The sequence below is a fragment of the Zosterops lateralis genome, assembly GCF_965231275.1.
Source record: "Zosterops lateralis genome assembly, chromosome: 1".
Classification (NCBI taxonomy): domain Eukaryota; kingdom Metazoa; phylum Chordata; class Aves; order Passeriformes; family Zosteropidae; genus Zosterops; species Zosterops lateralis.
The window spans coordinates 24,897,481-24,917,272 of record NC_139762.1 but is presented as its reverse complement, the minus strand read 5'-3'; the positions used below and the strand labels follow the sequence as shown (position 1 = coordinate 24,917,272).

Genomic DNA, 19,792 nt, shown 5'->3' with positions numbered 1-19,792 from the left:
TTGTCTATACGATAAAGTTAAAGAATGAGGGTCTACTGCAGCACTAAATGTGCAAGCAGTTTAGAATTAGCAACCTCTGAAAACACTAGGTATTACATTACCTTATGCAAAGAACTTGCTGTATTGTTTCCTTATCCATACATAAAAAATACATCACAAAGTTTTTATTACAGAACAACTAACATCTTCCCAGTAACCTAATCATGAGCATGGAAAGAGTTTAGTTCAGGCACTGGCAGGCTGTTCCCATAGTTCATAAAACATAAAAGGAGACAAGGAAGACACTTGCAACATTCTGCCCAAATAAACACTATTTAAATTGACACATCCAGCTCATTGGAAATTAACTTAAATACAACTGACTCACAGAAGGCCTCAGGAAACAAAGAACACACTACAGATGCATTGACCTAATACATAAGCATATCAAATACATAGACAGCTGAATCAGGAAGTATTATGAAGATGTCAGGACAAAACAAAAACATACATACAAAAATGTAAAATCCAAGTATCCTACCAACAAGGTACAGGCATTGCCTCAGATATAGCTATTATTTTTGTATTCTATTAGACGTGAGACCAGAAAGAATCTCGGAAGAAGAGAAACCCTCTTTAATAGCTAAAAGCTTCTGGTTTTTGTCATAATTACATCTGTTATATTACATGCTTTAGAGAGCTCAAATGCAAAGCTGTTACTGGAATTTCAGCCATTGATTGAAGAGTAAAAACACGAGGGTAATTTATATTCAGCTATTACCACAGAGGAGTTTCCGAAATGAAATTGGTTTTAACAGCAGTGTTCTAATGCAGATCGAGTTTAACTAAAAAACACAAAAATCCCCAAATACATTATCAATTAGATGAAAACAGAACAGTACTCTGGTCTAAAAGGACTGCTGTATTTACAGCTCTTTACATCTCTCTCCACTGGAAACCTGATACTAGCTCCATTAAGTCTAACAGGGCCCAAACCAAAAAGCCTGCTTGCATAAGATGCGTTATGAATATATTCCAGACGCAGCTCAGGACTGTAAGCTACTGTAGCTTCATTCCAGATCTTTTTTTAATTAGGAACCCTTTCAAAATGCTCTTGTGTGAGTGGCTACTAATAGCTCTCACACGTATTCCAACCTCCTAACTTCTTGGAGTACAGAAAATAAAAAAAAAAAAGTGGGCCAGTGGCTGGGATAACTTATTGGGAGCAAACATTGAGCACAGCTCTAAAATTGCACTCTGCCAAAAACTGCAATTCCAGCCCTAAAAAAAATCACTGACCAATTACGATAATCAGACATTAGGGTCTGCATGTGAATGTAGCACCCACACCTTCTCAGGAAAATTGCTGCCAGTAGACAGTGAAGAGGTAATTTCCTGTGTAGCAAAATACAGCACAGAAATAAAAAGCTAATCATTGTACAGGGCTTACTGAGCAGAAAGCATTTATGCCACCTGAAAGTGAGTGCAGTTGTGCTTGGTAAAGAGTAAGAAAGTTTGCTGAGATGAGGTGACTTACTCAAGATGGAATTAAATTCACAGAATCTTGAAAGTTAAAACTATTAAGATTCAATTTCCACATTTAATAACTGGGGACTGTCATCATGACATTCCATCCAGTATTAGCTGTAAATATCTGGCAAACTTGCAAGTCGAAATTGTTACACTGCATGTACTACAGCTGCCAGTAAAATCCTGAGGCTTTCTTTCTTTCATACAATTAATCACCTTAAGACAAGATTTTATTTTGCTCTGTGCAGTATCTACTGCATTTTTAGACAGTATACATAACAGCATCAGAATTTTCACTGTCATGGCCTGCATGCTGCAATGTTTTCTACAATTGAATTAAAAAGCCAAGCCAACGAATAAGGAAAGAAGGATACTACATTTACAAATAAAATACCAAGCAGATAGCCAATCTATAAATTCATATAGTAATATATCAATAGAAATTCTTTATCTAGACCCAGCATATCAACAATCAGCTATTTTTTTTTCATCCAAATATCAAGCTAAAGAAAAGAGGTATAAGTTGAGAGCAGGGGTAAGTAAAGATCCCACAACATTTTTATTAAACTAACTCAAGCTTCACTACCCACATCTAAAGGCAGGAATGAGTTTTTGATAGAAAATCTCCCCCAGCAGAGGGGCTATCTAATTTGATAAGAAATTTTTCTCAATTTCGAAGAAGAATAAAGATATAATTTCATCCCATGCACACACCCTGTTTGCAAGCAGAAAGGAAGGGACAAAATTAAGATGACTGGCAAATGTAGACTTACAATAGCCTCAAATTATACCAGTCTGGTAGGGACTTACCTCCAACATCTCACTCAAACGCACATCAGTTCTTTGCTAAAAAAAAAAAAAAAAAAAAAAAAAAAAAAAAAAAAAAAAAAACCACCAGTCATTACTATGCAGAAATGAAGAAAAATATTTGTCACTGAACAAAAACAACCATACATACCAGTGTTTTTATTGTTCTCAGAGACTTTAGCAGTCCAATAAGCAACTGTCGTTTCCTCTGATTTGCAAGAAGCCCCAAACTAGTTTGTGTGAAGCCTTCCTTTGCTATATTCAAGTGTCTGAAGGTAAAAATTAACACAATCTTCAACAATTCATTAAAAAACCAGCTTACTTCTAATCATTTCTAACAAGTCCAACAAAATACATGGTAGAATATAAGATTGTCAGCACTGTTAGGGAAACTCAGAAAACAAGATTGTACCAACAGACTACTAAGAAGGTACATCCTCCCTTCTGCACTTGTCTGCGGATTCATGATACATCTCCAAAGCTTTCTGTTTCAATGAGAACTCTCAATTGCAAAAGTGAAAGCTGCAAGAGTTTGCAACTGTTTCAGATCTCTAATTACTACTGCTAATAGCACTCAGCACATAAACAGGAAATATCATCACCAAACTTCCTGAATTTACAGATTTCCTGTTAAATACTTCCCCACTTTCAATCTCTGCAGCTCCTTAAGCAAGATACCTTCTTCCATTTGTGCAAATAACTGCTGCTAACTGAAGGCCACTCTGCAATGATGTAACACGTTCAAGTTCCTACAGAGAGACAACAGGTTAAACAAATATACAAGTCACATATCAGTGAAGACTACTGATTAGTGTATTTCTCTTGAGATGTTATAATGACTTTGTAGAGTTACTTTATATATTATTTGTTTCATCATTTATATACACTAAGCACTACAATGTAACATTACATTTTGAAATACAATTCTCTTTTGAAGATAAGAGTTGAAATCAGTTTTCATTGCTCTCGCTACATTTATATATTACACATTTAGCTTAATAATGTCTATACCATTAATGCATTACAACAGAATGATCAAAGCTTCAGGGATAGAAGCACCGGCTTAATTTGCATTAATATGCCAGAGAGCAGAAAAAAAAAAAAAGTTTCACACAGCATTTTCTTGTTTAGAAGCACTTGTGTTCTACTGATTTAATAGATGTCACACCATAATGAATGTTAATTATATCCTGTTGACTTTCAGCTGAAAACTCTTTAGCAGAGGTGACCTGAATTTAGCTTGATTTTGACATAGTGAAGTGCCTAGCATAATCTCAACTCCTCGAAAAAAATAAATGTTTTAATATAACTATTAGGATTTCTTTTGTTAGAACAGCTCTGCAAAAAAGCACATTCTTTCCCCAGGCTACAGGAAAAGTTGGTGTTTTTAAATTCTATTTTATTTTTTAATTCTGCTCATTATTTCAAAATGTATCAAGTGCTTTCCATGAGAAGGAAGATTTTCACTTTGAAAACTAATCTAATTCTAATAATATGACAAGCAAAAGTGAATTCAAAGTTCAGTTCAGTTTTAGATCAGCCCCTGGTCGGTCTCCAAATCACTAAGCTGCATTGTCCACCAAAACTTCCTCCTTTATGTTAACAGTGTTCCTTTGTATAAATGACAGCCTAATTCCTGATATGTAAAATATTTTAAGAAACCAAATTCAATTATTACTTTTCTCAATACTTACTTCTCTCTAAAAACACAATTGGCAAATACCAGAGCTATTCAAAAAGCCACTGTTTCCTTGTTCATGAGGAAACACAGACAATAAGGAGCAACTCCACTGCAATCCCGCCTCTTGCAAAGACTGTAAAATCTCTCCTTTGAACACGACTGCATGGAGAGGAATGGGGAGAGTACAGTCTAATATTCCCAAAGAGAGAGTCTTCTGTCCAGCATTTAGGGCTGAATATTTTTTTTCTCTTCTCAAAAATAGTCTTTCAGCCACTGGTTGCTCCTAAAGCATGTCTTTCTTCCAACAACACAAAACTGTAAATCTCTTACCCTGTGTCTGTGCCATGCCTCTTGTGGCCACAGGAATGCCTGTTAAACCAGTACTTCATAGTAGGCATGGGCTTCAACCCATGATGTCCCTAAACTACACTTCACACAGTGAAAACGTGCCCAGGAGATGTGTTCAATCGTATTGTTGGTTCTTGTAATGATCTGTTACTGGACTTGAACACGGAACTGGAGCTGCAATTACAAGCTGCCATTCACACAGCACAGCAGGAGGTTCATTTCATGAATCACTGGGAAAGTGAGACCTATAACACCCACCAGAAGTCTCCAATAAGTCTACTGACAAGAGTAGCCCTGTGCAGGCCTGTGCCCATAAGTAGCACTGAAGGATTATTGACTTCATCAGGCACAAATGCATACAAAAAAGGTTTTTAAAAGATTTTTACTGGCACTACAGATTTTTAACTGTCCCTTTAGAACATCTGAAAGCACTTCTAGCTATAAAACAAGTGCACTTCACTAAGATATCTGCAGTAAGAACATTAACATTACACAGCAAAATGCAAGAACATTTGCTGCAGTTCCATCATGCAGTGAGGGGTTTTCAAAGTGAAGCTGCTGGATTCAGAAAAAGCAGCACTCACTCAAAACTGTCAATTTCAAACTCGCGCAACAGTAAAATAATACCAGAACATTTTTATACCACACAATTACCCTTTCTCCTCCTTCTACACTGTCTTGTGAAGACTCAACCACAGTAGCATTTATCAGCCTCCTTCTGCAACAGCCTCCCAACTCACCCCTTTAACTAAAGCTGAAACAGCTTTACTGTTACAGCCTTTTTCTTCCACCTGCTATTGCAGGAGATGACACAAGCTTCTTGTATGGTCATTCTCCCCCTTCCATTGTTCTTTACACAGCAGCACTCCTTTCACTAGGCAATGATGCCAGAACACAGATGGCAACCTCACTAAGGCTGGATGCACTGGCCATAAGAACTAGCAAACGAAAGAGGATGTTGTGTCCTCTGAATAAGAGGAAAGTAATTGCAACTCCATGACATCTACCACAGGTTAATAGCCAGGAAATCATCTTTGTCCTTTCATACTCTCTCCAGCTCCTTGCCCAAAATAAGAATTATTCTAATAATCACCAGTATAACGGTGATGTAAGGTGCTGCACACAAAGAGAAGTATTCACCACAGGATCATTCTCAGACTAACTTAATAACAATCACCATTTTTACTTTGCAGAACTGTTTGAACAGTACCCCTGGGCACATTGTGTGACTTTTGGGGATAGTTCTGTGCAGGAACAGGAGCCGGACTTGATGATCCTAGTGGGTCCTTTCCAACACTACAATTATGTGACTGTGATTCTCAAAACTGCCTGAGATTAGTGGCAGTTAAGTGATCTTAAAAAAGATCACTACTGCTTTCTCTTATGGAATAAGATGTGACACCACTCCTAAAGTGGCACTAAAGCAGCTCCTGTTCCAATTCCATTACAGGTATTAGCCAAGCCTGTGAATTCATGAATTTCTGAATTCTTCAGAAAGTCTTGTAAAATGACCATAGATCAAAACCTTTATCATCTTAAGGACTTTCAACTCAATACACCATTGGTTTTTACTATAAAGTCAGGGCTTTAGCACACAAAAATAGCTGGTTCCAACGTAGCACCCCTACTACAAATTACTGTAACGACACAACTGCAGCATTATAAAAGCACAAAATGGAACAATTTATTCTTGAAAAGTAAGTGTTATCTTACCTCAACATATGCAGGCTGTTTCTCAAGAATTAAATCTGCAACTTTCTTAGATACCTTAAAAAGAAGAACACTCCATGTGATATATAGCAATTTCAAATAAGTAGGCCATGCCCACACTAAAGTTCTACAAGTTTGTGACTCTCTACCATTATGTTCTGCATTTTCCAAATTTATCAATAAATATTCCACAACAACATATAAAAAATTGTAAAAATTATGGTCAGCTTTTCTTAGAACCAGGATAAGAGAAACGTTCACGATCTTATCTAGCGGTTAGTAGGCATTTTCAGACTACTCGCTTAACTCTGCTTGTTAACGAATGTGCTAGAAAAGCAAACAGAAATAATTAGGGACACTGCAACTGTTTACATTCTGCTCATGCTATGCTAGAGTACAAATTTAAGTCAACCATACAGCACAGTGTGCTGGCTTGGGCTGAGATATTTGATTTTCTCCAAAGTACCTGGTATGGGGCTGTTTTGGACCTGGGCTGAAAACAGTTTTGATAATACAGAAGTGCTTCAGTTGAGCAGTGCCTGTAGAGAATCAAAGCCTTTTCTACTCCTCGAACCACCTCACCAGCAAGTGGGCTGGGGGTACACAAACCTTTGAGAGGGGACATAGCTGAGACAGCTGACCCTAACTAACCCACAGGATATTCCAAACATGGGGTGTCATGGTCAGCATATACAGCTGAGAGGAGAAGAAGGAAGGGAAGGATGCTCAAAGCTACGGCATTTGTCTTCATAAATAACTGCTACATATGATAGAGCCCTGCTCTTCTGGAGAAGGCTGAACAGCTGCCTGCCCATGAAAAGCAGTGAATTAATTCCCTGTTTGCTTCACTTGCTTTTGCTTTACCCATCTCTCAGCTATTTCTTCTGGATTATCTACCTTTTCACAACCCGTGAGCTTTTTCACTTTTACTCTTCCCTTTCTCCCCCGCTCCACCCGAGCGGAGGAATGAGAGGCTGCACGACACATCATTGCCATCTAGAGTTAAAGCACATGTTTAACATAAGGACACCTACATTTGAGACTGATATTGCATTATATTAAAACTATGTCAAAATGAATATGCACCCTCTACACATTATACCCTTTCTTTAGAACACAGAATATGTATATTTTAAAATTTTTCTCCACTGCTCTGAGTAAGTAGAATGATCCTGAGACCTGCTGTCTGTATTGAATTTAAAAACTGGGCATTGCTACCTTAATCAATCTCTTGTCCACAAACACAGAAACTTAAAAAGAAATACAACAGTAATAGTCCTATAAATGCCAGCTTGAGAATAGTGTATTTAGTTTTGTTTTTCATCAGGGACTAAAAATACTTAAGAAATGGTTTCAAACATAAAAAAGAAATTATTGGTATTGCTCTATATTCTTTTGGGGGAACAATACTCCCAGAAATGGAAATTAAAAAAAAAATGGCTATGACAGCCAGCCCACAAAGCACTACTGGCAAAGAGAAACAATGAGGTTTTTGTAAGCTTGACTGCTTAGGCAAACATAGCACAAAGTTGAGCTCTTCAATCAGCATTCCTGTAACAAACTTATATTGGCTCTACCAGCTCAATTCTCATCCTCTGGAAGAGCACTTGCACATAAATGGTCTTTAAAGTATTCCAACGTCATCAGGGGGCAATGTGGGCAAGGGGCATATATCCAGTTATGCGCTCCTCCTTCCTTATCAAAACCAGGCCAGAACCACAAAGCAATTTTGCGACTTTTCACTTGTTCTTAACCTTTTAGTTGTTCCATAACTAATAAAGCTTTCCTCTGCAGACAGCAAACAAACCACTATAGAGTGAGGTGGGCTTACAGGATATTATCAAGCTAAATGCTACACATGCCTACCCTAGGACTTTTAAGGAATTTTGTTCACTCTGCAGTCTACACACTGTGGAATTTTCACCTTCTTTTTTCAACACATTCTTCATTCTAGTCCTATACCTGTTAAAAACTTTAGGACATGGATATACCTGCTAGTTATTCAATGCTCTCGTACAAATCTAACAGTTTTATTCTTCACTGTTAAGCAATGTTCAAGCAGTACACATGAATAAAAGATACACTTCAGTTTTTACTCTCTTTTCATTTTGGAAGTCCTCAGTTACCCTTGACTAATAATAACCTCAACATTGACAAGCACCTGCCACAGGCACTTTTTTTTCTTTCCCAGAACTTAGTGATATTACGTTTCTTTCTGAGGTTCCAAGTTCTTCTCTCAGATTATTTTTCCAGTTGAGCAATATTATCCCCAGTTACTTCATTTATTTCCAAACTGTCACACCCTTTTTGGCATTCTCCATACAATTGTGCTGTGCTAAGTCTTGGAATCCTGCATTACAACTGCTAGTGCTGAATGTGACCATGGTTATCAATGCCTGCCAACATTTGCTGAAGGGACAATTTTATCTTTCCTAATCACATCAGTAAAAAATATTTCATCTCCTGAAGAAAAAACAACATAGCTAAGGATATTAAACTACTAATTAAAATGAAGTCTAGCAGACATACAACTAAAAAGGCTATCATCTAATTCAAATTGTCTGTACCAAGATGGTTACTAATTAAAGTTGTTATGATACATACATTAAAAAATGTTTGAGCAAGTTAGGATCCCTCCTGTGGAATGGACAACTAATGGCAAACTACAGAAAGTAAATCTATAGTGACCCTGAAAACAACGGGATGACCAAGACTAGCTGTGCAAAAGCAGATAGTAACAGTCAGTGAGAAGTGGAAGATCAGAGCTCTAGTACCTGTAATTCACACTCCCATAAGTGCTTTGCATTAGAGAAATTTAGAAGTTGCTAATTATCACCAATTTACAATTTACTATTGTAAATTCCTCTGCCAGCTGTAGGTACAAATACTGAAGTGAAAAATGCAGTATTTTGTTTTTTGAAAAAGCAGAGGTATTGTGTGAATATGTCAACAGGCTTCTTGAATCCTCTATCTAATAATCTATTCACCATTAAAATATTTTCAGGACTGAACTAACAACATATAACATTCTGCAGTTTTGTCTTCCGTGAAAGAGACTAATGTCCTTTAAGGCAAACAGTTCTCTAAATGACTCATCACAAGATAAATGAATAACAACAGAGACAGAAGAAAACATGCAACAGTCTCTCACACTCTACCTGAAAATATGACATAAAGACATGAAATACAGCATGTAAGACATTTTGGCCCCTTGGCACATGCCCAAGGAGGAATTTATTCCTACCTATCCCAAAAACACATTTTGATGAGATTAAGAAAGAAACAAGCAAGGACCAATCCTGTCTGAGGGCGATGGTGAGGGAAGAACTGGGCATATGTTTCTTGTCAAAAGTTTTGGCCTTGAGAGCTTTTACCTGTTTGTATTCTAAAAGAAAGACAGATCTGGTCATATTTAATGGAAGCCTTGTGCCCAGTCCTCTCCCCTATTATTCATTAGCTGCATGCACTTTCCAGTTCAAATATTTCAGCAGCAGCTATGCCTGAAACTACTCCCCCAGCTGCAGCCAGTTCCCATCCTGCCAGCAAAACATGGCCAAGACATTGGTAACACATATTAGGTTGATGCAGCATATCTCAGTGAAGTTGTCTCAGTGTTGGGAGCACTTCCTTGCAAAACAAGGTCACCACCAGATGTCCTCTTTAAAATTTAAAAAAAAAACACCACCACACAAACAAACAAAAAAATTACTTCCCCTCACTCACTTTCAAATTCTTTCCTTATAAATCTTGGTAAGAAATATGGAATATTCATTTCCTCAACTTCTCACTAATCTTTGACAAAATTTCGTAGGTATATCATGGGGAAAGCAGTCTAAGGCAGAAGACACTTGCTTTACATACTGTTAACAATGCAAGATTCTCCTATACATTTCATTTATTTGAAGACATGAATTAGGATTATTACTTCTATTTTCCTTGCTACTCTCCAAATGCCACAGTTAATAAATTTGTTTCCTATACCACACTATTCATCTCAAAATAGTAATAGAACAACAATTAATACATGAATAGAAAATTTCAAAGTCTGCAACGTAACAAGCACCTTTCAAATGCTGCAACTTCAATTTCTCCTTATTCCTCATAGTTACTGCTCATTACATTTCATTTGATTTATTACATAATGACTCTGTATCACTGTTCACTAAAAACCCTTGTGAACAATTAGCATATTGGCAAATGAAAAGAGAAAATATCATCTTAAAGAAGAGAGTTTTTCAAACATTTTATGTCTAACATTGCCAGAAATCTCTCAAAGAGATATTACTCCACTATTCAGCACTGTATTGAACATTACAAGATAAACATTCAAAAAGCCAAGTTTCTAAAGAAATAGTTAGCACATTTGCTTTTCGTTACAATACTTAACACTAAGATTTACTTCCATGATTTCTTATTATTATATAATTTAGTGATGATTTTCCACTATAAAGGCACACAACATGATATTTAAAAAATACTTAGTATCTAATGTGTTAAGAAATCAAGTATTTTTTAGTTACGCTTCTTGCTAGACTTACAGACAAGACAACAAATTGTGTAAGGGTACAGAGGAAAAAACTTTACTTACAGCAGCTTGCTGTTGTTTTAGTTTGTCTCTGTACTCTTCCAGTTCTTGAAGACTAAGTACTGGAGGAAGCCTCTGCATTTAAATAATAAATTAAAATCAGTGAGAAATTAAAGATTGTTAACTCACACATGGTATTAGCTAGGCAGTCAGCTTCATCGAAGAAACATTCTTATGGCCTCTGTAATCTAATTTGCAGAATTAATCCATCTTTTCAAATGATGGATACTGAAATCAATTAGTGTAAAGATATACAACATATGATCATAATTGCTTCACATAATATTATAATTACCTCGAAGTTACCCTGTTTTATGTCATATATGTATACACACAACCATCCAATCACAGAAATTATTGTCTCAGTTTGCTAAAAAAAGACACAAAATATAGAACAGATTTGTTTCCTCAGCTATCTTGACTTTTTCACTACAGTTTAAATTACAAAATGCCTGTTGGCATATTCCACCACATTAAAAGAGACTATATACTGTATATATGCACCAACACTCTATGTGGAGAAGCTCCACACAACTGCAAGATAACATAGAGGAATACACTGTTGTATTAATACAAGATCTAAGAAATAAAAACAGCACATTGAAACAAGCATACTTTTGGTCTTCATTTTTTGTTATGTTACTATTTATCTTTTACGATGACAGCTTACCTCTAACTCATACTTCACAATATCAAAGGAGTCATTGGAAAAATAAACTTCTTCAATGCTGTTGATTATTTCCTGTTGTGCCTGAGGATCAGTTGGTTCTTCATGTGCTTCTCTGATCTCCTCCTGCACAAAAAAAAAAGAATTTCCATAATGCCCACACATCCTAGGAAGAACAATGTTTTAACAAAACAAACATCTTTCAAAAGCCACTTCCAACATCAGCACAGGAAGCAATGGCAAAACTAAGATCAGTACACTGTGGCTTGTACTTCCTATTAGGGAGAGCAAGACATTTAAAACTTTTCAAAAAACACAGTGTAGACTTCAACGTTGCAGCCTACTTGAACACTTATTCATTGATATATTTATGGCACCAAGTGCATGTTGAGTCCAGTTTTTTCCTTCTTAATTTTAGAAATTCTCATAATAAACTAAAAATATACTGGCAGACTATTTCTCCAGATGGAGAAAAAAGTGCACAAAACAAAACAAATAAAACCTGAATTTTTAAAAACAGAAGAATCCTCTTTGTAAATGTCAGGGAGACAATGTCTCTACAAATGCATAACTTTTCAGCTCAGCCCTCATATTCACTGAAATAAAAGTCATACCATTAAACACTTGATTTCTACAGGTTAAACCAGGACAGATCTGCCTTCTTTGCACAAGACTAACAGCTCTCAGATTTTAGCACAGTGGTCTAAGCAGAGATGTGCTGTCAGCTTTCTGAAAGCTAACATTCCAGAGATACACGTGTCCCTCCTTGCTGTCACGATCTCCTCTGGAAGTCTCCCCAACAACCCAGATGCTTCCAGAGGTAGAAAGCAAACCAAAGACTCAGCCTGAACCTTCTCTTCCTCTGCTCCACTGGACATTGCAAGCAATACTGGCCCTCTCCTGGATGTTGTTCCCTCAAAAAGAATGAAAAATCCTTTATCAAAGACTCAAAAGGGAGAAGTATTAGAATACTCTTTCATCAAAAATAAAAATAAAATTGCTTGATAATGAAATTAAACTCTGGTGGAGCAATCCAGCAGACTGAAGAGTCCCATAATGACCCTGAGCCTCCCAGGAGTGCTGAATTATTCCAGTGGGGCAAGGTGATGGTATTTCCGTCACAAAGAGCTCAAAGGTTTATTTCACCAGCTAGTGGTATCCAATTTTAAATTAAATGACTGAATAAACACTAATTTGCTTATTTTGCCTATCAGCTGAGAAGATCAATGTGTAGACAGACGTTCCAAGGCAAAGTGACACAATACACAGGAAAGTGCTGTTTCTCTGTGCAGTAAGAGGCAGCCAAGGGGCCACAAGTGGGCAGTTTGGAAAAGCATCGGAGAAGCCACTGCCCCTCTGGCATACTTCTCACAAGAAAAATAGAGGCGGGGCGGGGGGAAGGGAAAGAAGAAAAAGGTGGGGCGCAGTGGTGCCAACTGCACTTCCCCCCCCTCCACGGTACTTTGGGATCATACTTTCATGGAAAAACAATTTATCCTGTCAGGTTACCATTAGTGTAACCTTCAGCAGCAGGCCTCTCTCATTATGCCACCTAAATAGAACAGTGAAAGACAGCATGTGGGAAGGAAAAGAAAGAAGGAAAAAGAAGTCTGACAGCTTTGCATATTCAAAGAAGCCTTTGCTAAATAAAACACAGTGCTTGCATCCACACACATCTTGCACCATTTTGTCCTTCTGTTCTATGGAAATAGGAGTTTACAGTCTAGAATCCTGTGGCAATTCCTTGAAATGTATTTCAGAAGAGTCACCTCATTGCAGACTCATCTGAAATGCAGTTCAGCAAGTTTCAGATGTCTACCCAGCTATTTCCCAGTGCATCACACTCCCACTCTCCTTGTTTGCTATGTTGCCTGTACCAGTAAAACCACTGTTGCTCTGTTGAATGAAGCATTACTGGTAATGACTAGAAGCAAACACCTTCTGCATTCCAGTCACTATCACCAAAAAGACTGGGAAGTGAAGACATTGAAAAAAGTTTAACTTTTTAACTGATACTACTCAGAGAAAAAAAAAATTCTAAACAGTGTCTAAGCTAGTTAAAAGCTGAAGTTAAGCAACAGCCTATGCACTTTTATCCAGAGATTATCGGGACCAAGTCTGTGCTATACTCATTTGGACACAGCCTCCCATTCTGTCATAAGCCAAAAACACACCAATGAATATGCTGCTGACTTATATCCCTCCATTCCGAACACAGGTAACACCTGTGCTAAAAGCCAACCCTAAATACCAGGATGAGGGCCATGCTCAACAGACTCAATCAGCAGGTAAACTGCAACACTGCACCACTGTGAAATAAAAGAAGTATTAAAGCATTTATATATGTATCTGTATACACGCATGCAAACACAATCTTTCAATTTTACCCATACACAAAGATATATTTAGAGATTATATTTGACTTATAATCACAGAATCATAGAACACACTGAGTTTGAAGGCACCCACAAGTATCATCAAGTCCATCTCATGGCCTTGCACAGGACCATCCCCAAAAGTCACACCATATGCCTGAGAGCATTTTCCAAATGCTTCTCCAATAGGCTCAGAACTGTGATCACTTCTCTGGAGAGCTGTTCCAGTGCTCAACCACCCTTGGGTGAAAAAATTTTATCTAATTAGATTAGTATCTAATCTAATCTATGCATCACAATATATTATACTGTATTATACTATAATAGAACAGTATATATTTCATATAACAATTTTTATATATTATATAACTATACATATTCTATAATGATCTAACATATCTCTATGTGTTTTATATAAGGATTAATGTCTATAACATCACAAAATACAATGTATAACTGTATCTACAACTTTACTTCGCTTTCCCCCCCTGCCCCTCCCTCCCCCTTCCCCAGCTAGGGAAGGCAGTACCACAGAGAAGTTTGTGGTATTTCCTATCTTTCATACAAAATGCCCAGAACCTCTTTTTGATCTTTCCTTGTTCAATATGTATAGAGAGTACTTATTAAAAAGCTCTCACTCTACCAAAACAAACATTATACTTGGAAAATAACTCTCCTGATGGAGAGAACAACAAAGCTTATCCATAGAATACATCTTAGGTACACTACTACTTAATGCAATCCTGAAAAGCACTCAGTTACTGCTGGGGAAATAGACACCCACATTCCTATACCTATAGGGAAAAAAAAATTAAAATCTCAGTGTTATTTACCATGATAAGCCACAAAGTCAAATAATATTCATATATTGCATATGAGCTGATAATCATCAAAACAACCCAATTCAAAGTCAACTCACCATTAATCCAACACTCTTGAATTCAAGCGTGCAAAATACCTACCTCAGCCTTCTGTTACAGAATCTGCTAAATAAAACAGTTACCAGCTTGGGAAACAACAATAACAGAATGGTTCAAAGAGAATTAGTTTCCCTGGGTAATCAGGGTATGCCAATGAAGTAAGGTATCTTAGTCAAAATAGATATGTCCTCCTACAGACAACTTTATCTTCTAGATATCATAGAATCATCACAGAATCATCAGAGAATGATAGAAGGGATCCTGAAGATCATCTAGTTCCATCTCTCCTGTCATGGACACCTTTCACTAGACTAGGTTGCTCAGAACTCCATCCAAGCTAGTCTTGAACACTGCCCAGGATGAGGCATCCACAACTTCTCTGGGCAACCTGTTAAATCCAGCCTTGCATTTCAGATTTGGCTTGTCTACAGACTTACTTCCTACTAAGATACTTCCCTATGTGAGTGAGTTGGCTGCATGACTCTGTATTAAAAATGAGCAAAGCAAGTTTGCTGGTGATTTGCCTTCATATGATAAAAAACCTGAAAATTTTCAAAATAGTTGCAGATCTTATTGGAATACTAGTTAACATGAGTGAATACACTCAGGTACTCAGTACAACATCCAAATGCCAAACAATTTCATTGCCTAAAAATAAAAAACTGAGGACTACAGTTATCACTTCATCAGGCTGGCCAGTCAGCAAATCAACAGGTTTCAGATATAAAGACTCAAAAGAATTTTGTTGGTTTTGCCATCATGGGGATGGAATGTCAGCATATTCTTCTTCCTGTCCTCCATATTTCCCATTTGACCTCCAAACTAGTGTGATAGTCCCCCATCTCAAAAACCATGGGTTTGTACCTAACAAACAAACAAACTGGATTGGCTAACCAATGGCTTGTGCTTTCACCAGTAATTCCTACTGGCCCTAATTCATGCTGACTCTGCAGCCTTTCATTCTGTATACTTCTGTATAGCTCTTTTCAAGTTTTCAGTAACATTTGACCTAGATCAGTCTGGAGATATCAATTTGAATGTGGAAGTGTGACAATCAAAGTGCAACATCATAACCATTCTGTCATCAAAACAGCTTGAGACTTTCATGATTCAAGAGATAAATAAAAACAACAAATAACAATAAACTGCTATTGCTACACACTGTAGACTTATCAGACATGTAACATCAAACCATTACAGAATGGAAATCCAGCCACGATACCCTACATCTACTTTTATCTGGAGAGCCCACTTGGCAAAAAGACAGTTTGAAACTGGCTGCTCAGGGAGTGGCAGGAATCTGCAATTGTGAAATCTAAGCCATGGAGATGTGACAGTTTGTTCAACACTGATGCATCTGAATACTTTGACTCTTTGATATCAATGTATTGGCCACTGTTTAACAAAGTATAATGTATCAATTCAGAGATTCTCACTTGACTTTTTAAATATACAGCAATGCAAATTTTCTGATCTGCCTCAGCACAAGCAACTTATTACACACTACTTATACAGAGACAAAGAATTACAAGGGGTCTTTTGGTTCGATTTTTTTTAACTATTGTAAAATAGGTCATCTGAATTCAAGTCAGTAATTTAAGTATCTTATTGGTTAAAGGCAAAGACCAAATTCATAGAAAATAATAGAGAAACACAGAAGTCTTGTGACTCCTCCCCTCAGATCAACAGGATATAAGTAATAGTCAATTATTGTGACAATTATTCCCTCATACACAGATTACTCAGCATGACTTCTGAGACGACAGTGATCTGGCTTCAGTTAAATAGTGAGACCCAAAAAAATACTCAAAACTATTGCTATTATAAAGAGATAACTTTTAAAGTAGAACATGAGGTTAATTATATATATTATATTTATATATGCTGAAGATTAAAACTATAAAATTACAAAATATACTTATAGCACCAAAACCATGAAGAAACTAAATGTTAAGACTAGAACTATACAGGAAATCCACACAGTATCTACTTTCCAAAGGAAAACTAAAAAAGGCATTTTTCTTTCTCCTTCTTTTTTCCTAAATTCATGCCAGCAAGAAACCTAAATAACATTAAGATCAGCATCCAGTGACAACTGGAAAGTTTCAAGAAAAAAAATTTTGTGCAAGTTCATTTGAAGCTGGTGAACTGATTTGTCTCACAGCTCTTAATTCTTTCATTAAAACACTCCAAAAGATTTTCAGCAAGAAATACAACTCAAACAACAACAAACCTGAAAAAAACAACAGCAAACCTGGTGTTAAGAAAAAAAAAGACACAACTAAGCATCATTTAACTATGAAACGAAAAACTAAAAACAAAGGGAGTGGGAGGGGAGGCGTGTTGTATCATACCTTAGTAGGAATCCGAAAGCTTTCAATAGGACTGAGGTCATTAACACTCTCCTGAGGACTTCTTAGACCCTTCAAAAGAATTTTGATAATCAGTTAAGTTTGATTCCTTTATGTATCTTGCAATCAAGTCTTACCTGATGTTGAATAGATATCTACAGATCCCTTAATAAATACTGTGACATGTAGCTGGAAGGCTAAGACCTCATTCTAGAAACATTTAAGCAAGACCATTGGTATATAAATTAATCTCCTTAAACATCTAAGCATTTCCAGTTTTATGCTGCAATGCATACCTTTTCAGTACAGTCCACTAACATTTTCTTTATAAAACTCACTCATATCCTCCTGTCAATGTCCAGATGTTATCTTAAATTTTAGAACGAGCCTGTGTCCAAAAAACATTTTGAACACACTTTGTTCCACTAACTGAATGATTTAATGGAATTAAATAACTGAATTCAAGTTAGGTGCCACCTATTCTATGGCAAGATTATTTCTGCTTGATGGCGTATTTTTCTACCTAACATATTCCACTACTAGGATTGCCTTTCCCTATGTGTAACTAAACTAAAAATGTGGCCTAATCCACCTTAGCTGTTTTATATAATTATTACTCCTTAAAACACATATAGCCACACAAATAGCATGTATGTTTGTTGAATATCAAACATATTCACAATTTTCATAGAAAGGTTTGGGTTAGAAGGCATCTAAAGGTGATGTAGTTCCAAGCCCTGCCATGGGCAGGGACACTTTCCACTAGATCAGGTTGCCCTGGGCCCCATCCAATCTGGCCTAGAACACTTCCAGGGATGGGTCATGCACAGCTTCTCCTGACAACCTGAAACAGTCTCTCACCATTTCATGCAGCATTACCACCAAACAGGCTGCTTAGCATATTTTCTGCTAGCTCCCTAGACAGAAATGAATGGACACATTCACGTTTCAGATATGGCCCTGACTCCAGCCTCCCTTGAGACTTCAGGGTGCTCCTGTGAGTCACAAGTTTCAGGCAGACTTCCTTCCTGCTCTTGTGATTGATGTTAACAGTATTTTTTCCAAGCCTCTTTCTGGTCCTGGGTATATTTCTAAAAGGACCTATACAAGTAGTATGTTAGTTTATGGTGAAAAGTTTGTATTTATTCTTTGAAACTGACGAAGTGTTGTACATCACTTCAGTGGTAACTACTACATTTTACAATTGTTTCATCTTCCCAAGAGGCAAAACCTCTCCATTTTGGTTTTGATTCTCACATTTTGTTTCACATCATTTCAACTCCCTCTGCAGTTGCCACCATCAAAGCTGACTCACCTCTAGGCACCAGAAATGCAATGTAAGAAACAAGCAAAGCAACAGCTGCAGTTTCTCATACTTCACACAAAATCTTCCCCAAGTCCTCCCATGAAAATGCACTTCTAGTGATTTATCTCCAGAACAGATAAAAGGTTTCACTTATCAAATGGTAAATGGAATTTAATCTTTCAGAATGACTGAAAATTGCCTAAGTTGCATCATTTGCAGAAAACATCATCTCCACACTGGGCAGGTTTCCCAGCACTCCTCTTAGTCAAGCAGAAAATGAATCATGTACCCCTCTACTGAAGCAGAACAGAGTATTATTTTGGTAATTCCACTTTCACACAAGTGTTTATTTTTAAGCCCTGCCTCCTCCATAAGGATCACAACTCTGAGGCCATAGTTTTAGAAAAAAAAAAGTCTCTGACTTTCCCATGATTTTCTATAACTATCTAGTATATCTGACGTGGGCGATACAAGTGATTCTTTTTAAGTTCTCCAATTAGACACAGATGAACAGTCTTCTTTTCAGGCGTGTCTTATGTATGCGAATAACTGGAACGTTCTGCTGATACCCTTAGAAGGCCTCTCAGTCTTAGAAATGTTGGTCCAAACACAGGCTTAATCTACATAATCCCGGAGATAACGGGTGCAAGTGGCACACAGCAGCGAGCTGAACGACACACACCGAGTGCTCTGGCACACGTTCACTATGTGCCCACCCGAATATGTCCCTGGCACCTCCTCAGCCTCACCGCCCTTTGGACCAAAAGCTCTTGCTGCCAGACAAAGCCATGTTACAGAACCACAGCCCAGCGCCCAAAATTATATGTCAAAAAAGCAAACTGACATAGGCCTGCCCTGTCATCTTCAACAACGATTTCTCTGCTGTGACACGAGCTACGCGTTGACACCTGCGCACGCTTTCATTTCTCGGCGTAGAGAGAAAAACAAGGTGGATGTTTGTGCAGCAAGAGCTGACACGCCCCGAGCCTTTCCCCCCGGGCAGGGCAGAGGGCGATACCCGCGCCCCGGCGGCTCTCCGGAGTGCCCAGGCACGGCGGCCCCGAGGAGGGCCCGGGACGGCCGCGGCGGTGTCCCACCGCCCCCCGAGAAGGGCCGCTCACCTGGCGGGTCATCAGCGACTTGATCTTCTGCATGATGGCCCCGCCGCCGCCCCGACTGCGCTCAGCGGCCGCGCAAGGAGCCGGCGCACGGCGGAGCCATGTTGGGCGCCACCTGACCGCGCCCGCCCGCGGCACCCTGGGAGCGGTAGTTCCGGGCCGCCGACCCGACTACAAGTCCCGGCAGCGCCGCGGGCAGGGCGGGCCCTGGAGCTGTGGGTGCCCCGATCGCTCCGCCCGGGGGGAGCGGGGCGGGCCCTGGGGCTGTGGGTGTCCCCGTCACTCCGCCCGGCGGGGAGCGGGGCGGGCCCTGGAGCTGTGGGTGCCCCGATCGCTCCGCCCAGGGGGAGCGGGGCGGGCCCTGGGGCTGTGGGTGTCCCCGTCACTCCGCCCGGGGGGAGCGGGGCGGGCCCTG

General features: G+C 38.5%; 1 protein-coding gene across 2 annotated transcripts in view; it reads right to left on the bottom strand.

Annotated features, from left to right (window-relative positions):
- The window catches only part of VPS50 (VPS50 subunit of EARP/GARPII complex), a 74,096-nt gene extending 54,607 nt beyond the window's left edge, over positions 1 to 19,489 (bottom strand). For both annotated transcript variants that reach the window (XM_083870272.1, XM_083870273.1), the window contains exons 1-8: positions 19,381 to 19,489; positions 16,957 to 17,025; positions 11,311 to 11,433; positions 10,644 to 10,715; positions 6,059 to 6,112; positions 2,995 to 3,065; positions 2,468 to 2,585; positions 2,320 to 2,355 (exon numbers count right to left, since the gene is read on the bottom strand). In XM_083870272.1, the coding sequence (XP_083726398.1) occupies positions 2,320 to 2,355; positions 2,468 to 2,585; positions 2,995 to 3,065; positions 6,059 to 6,112; positions 10,644 to 10,715; positions 11,311 to 11,433; positions 16,957 to 17,025; positions 19,381 to 19,413 (576 nt within the window). In that variant the 5' untranslated portion in view covers positions 19,414 to 19,489. The remainder of the gene's footprint in view (positions 1 to 2,319; positions 2,356 to 2,467; positions 2,586 to 2,994; positions 3,066 to 6,058; positions 6,113 to 10,643; positions 10,716 to 11,310; positions 11,434 to 16,956; positions 17,026 to 19,380) is intronic.
- Between the last annotated feature and the right edge of the window lie 303 nt (positions 19,490 to 19,792).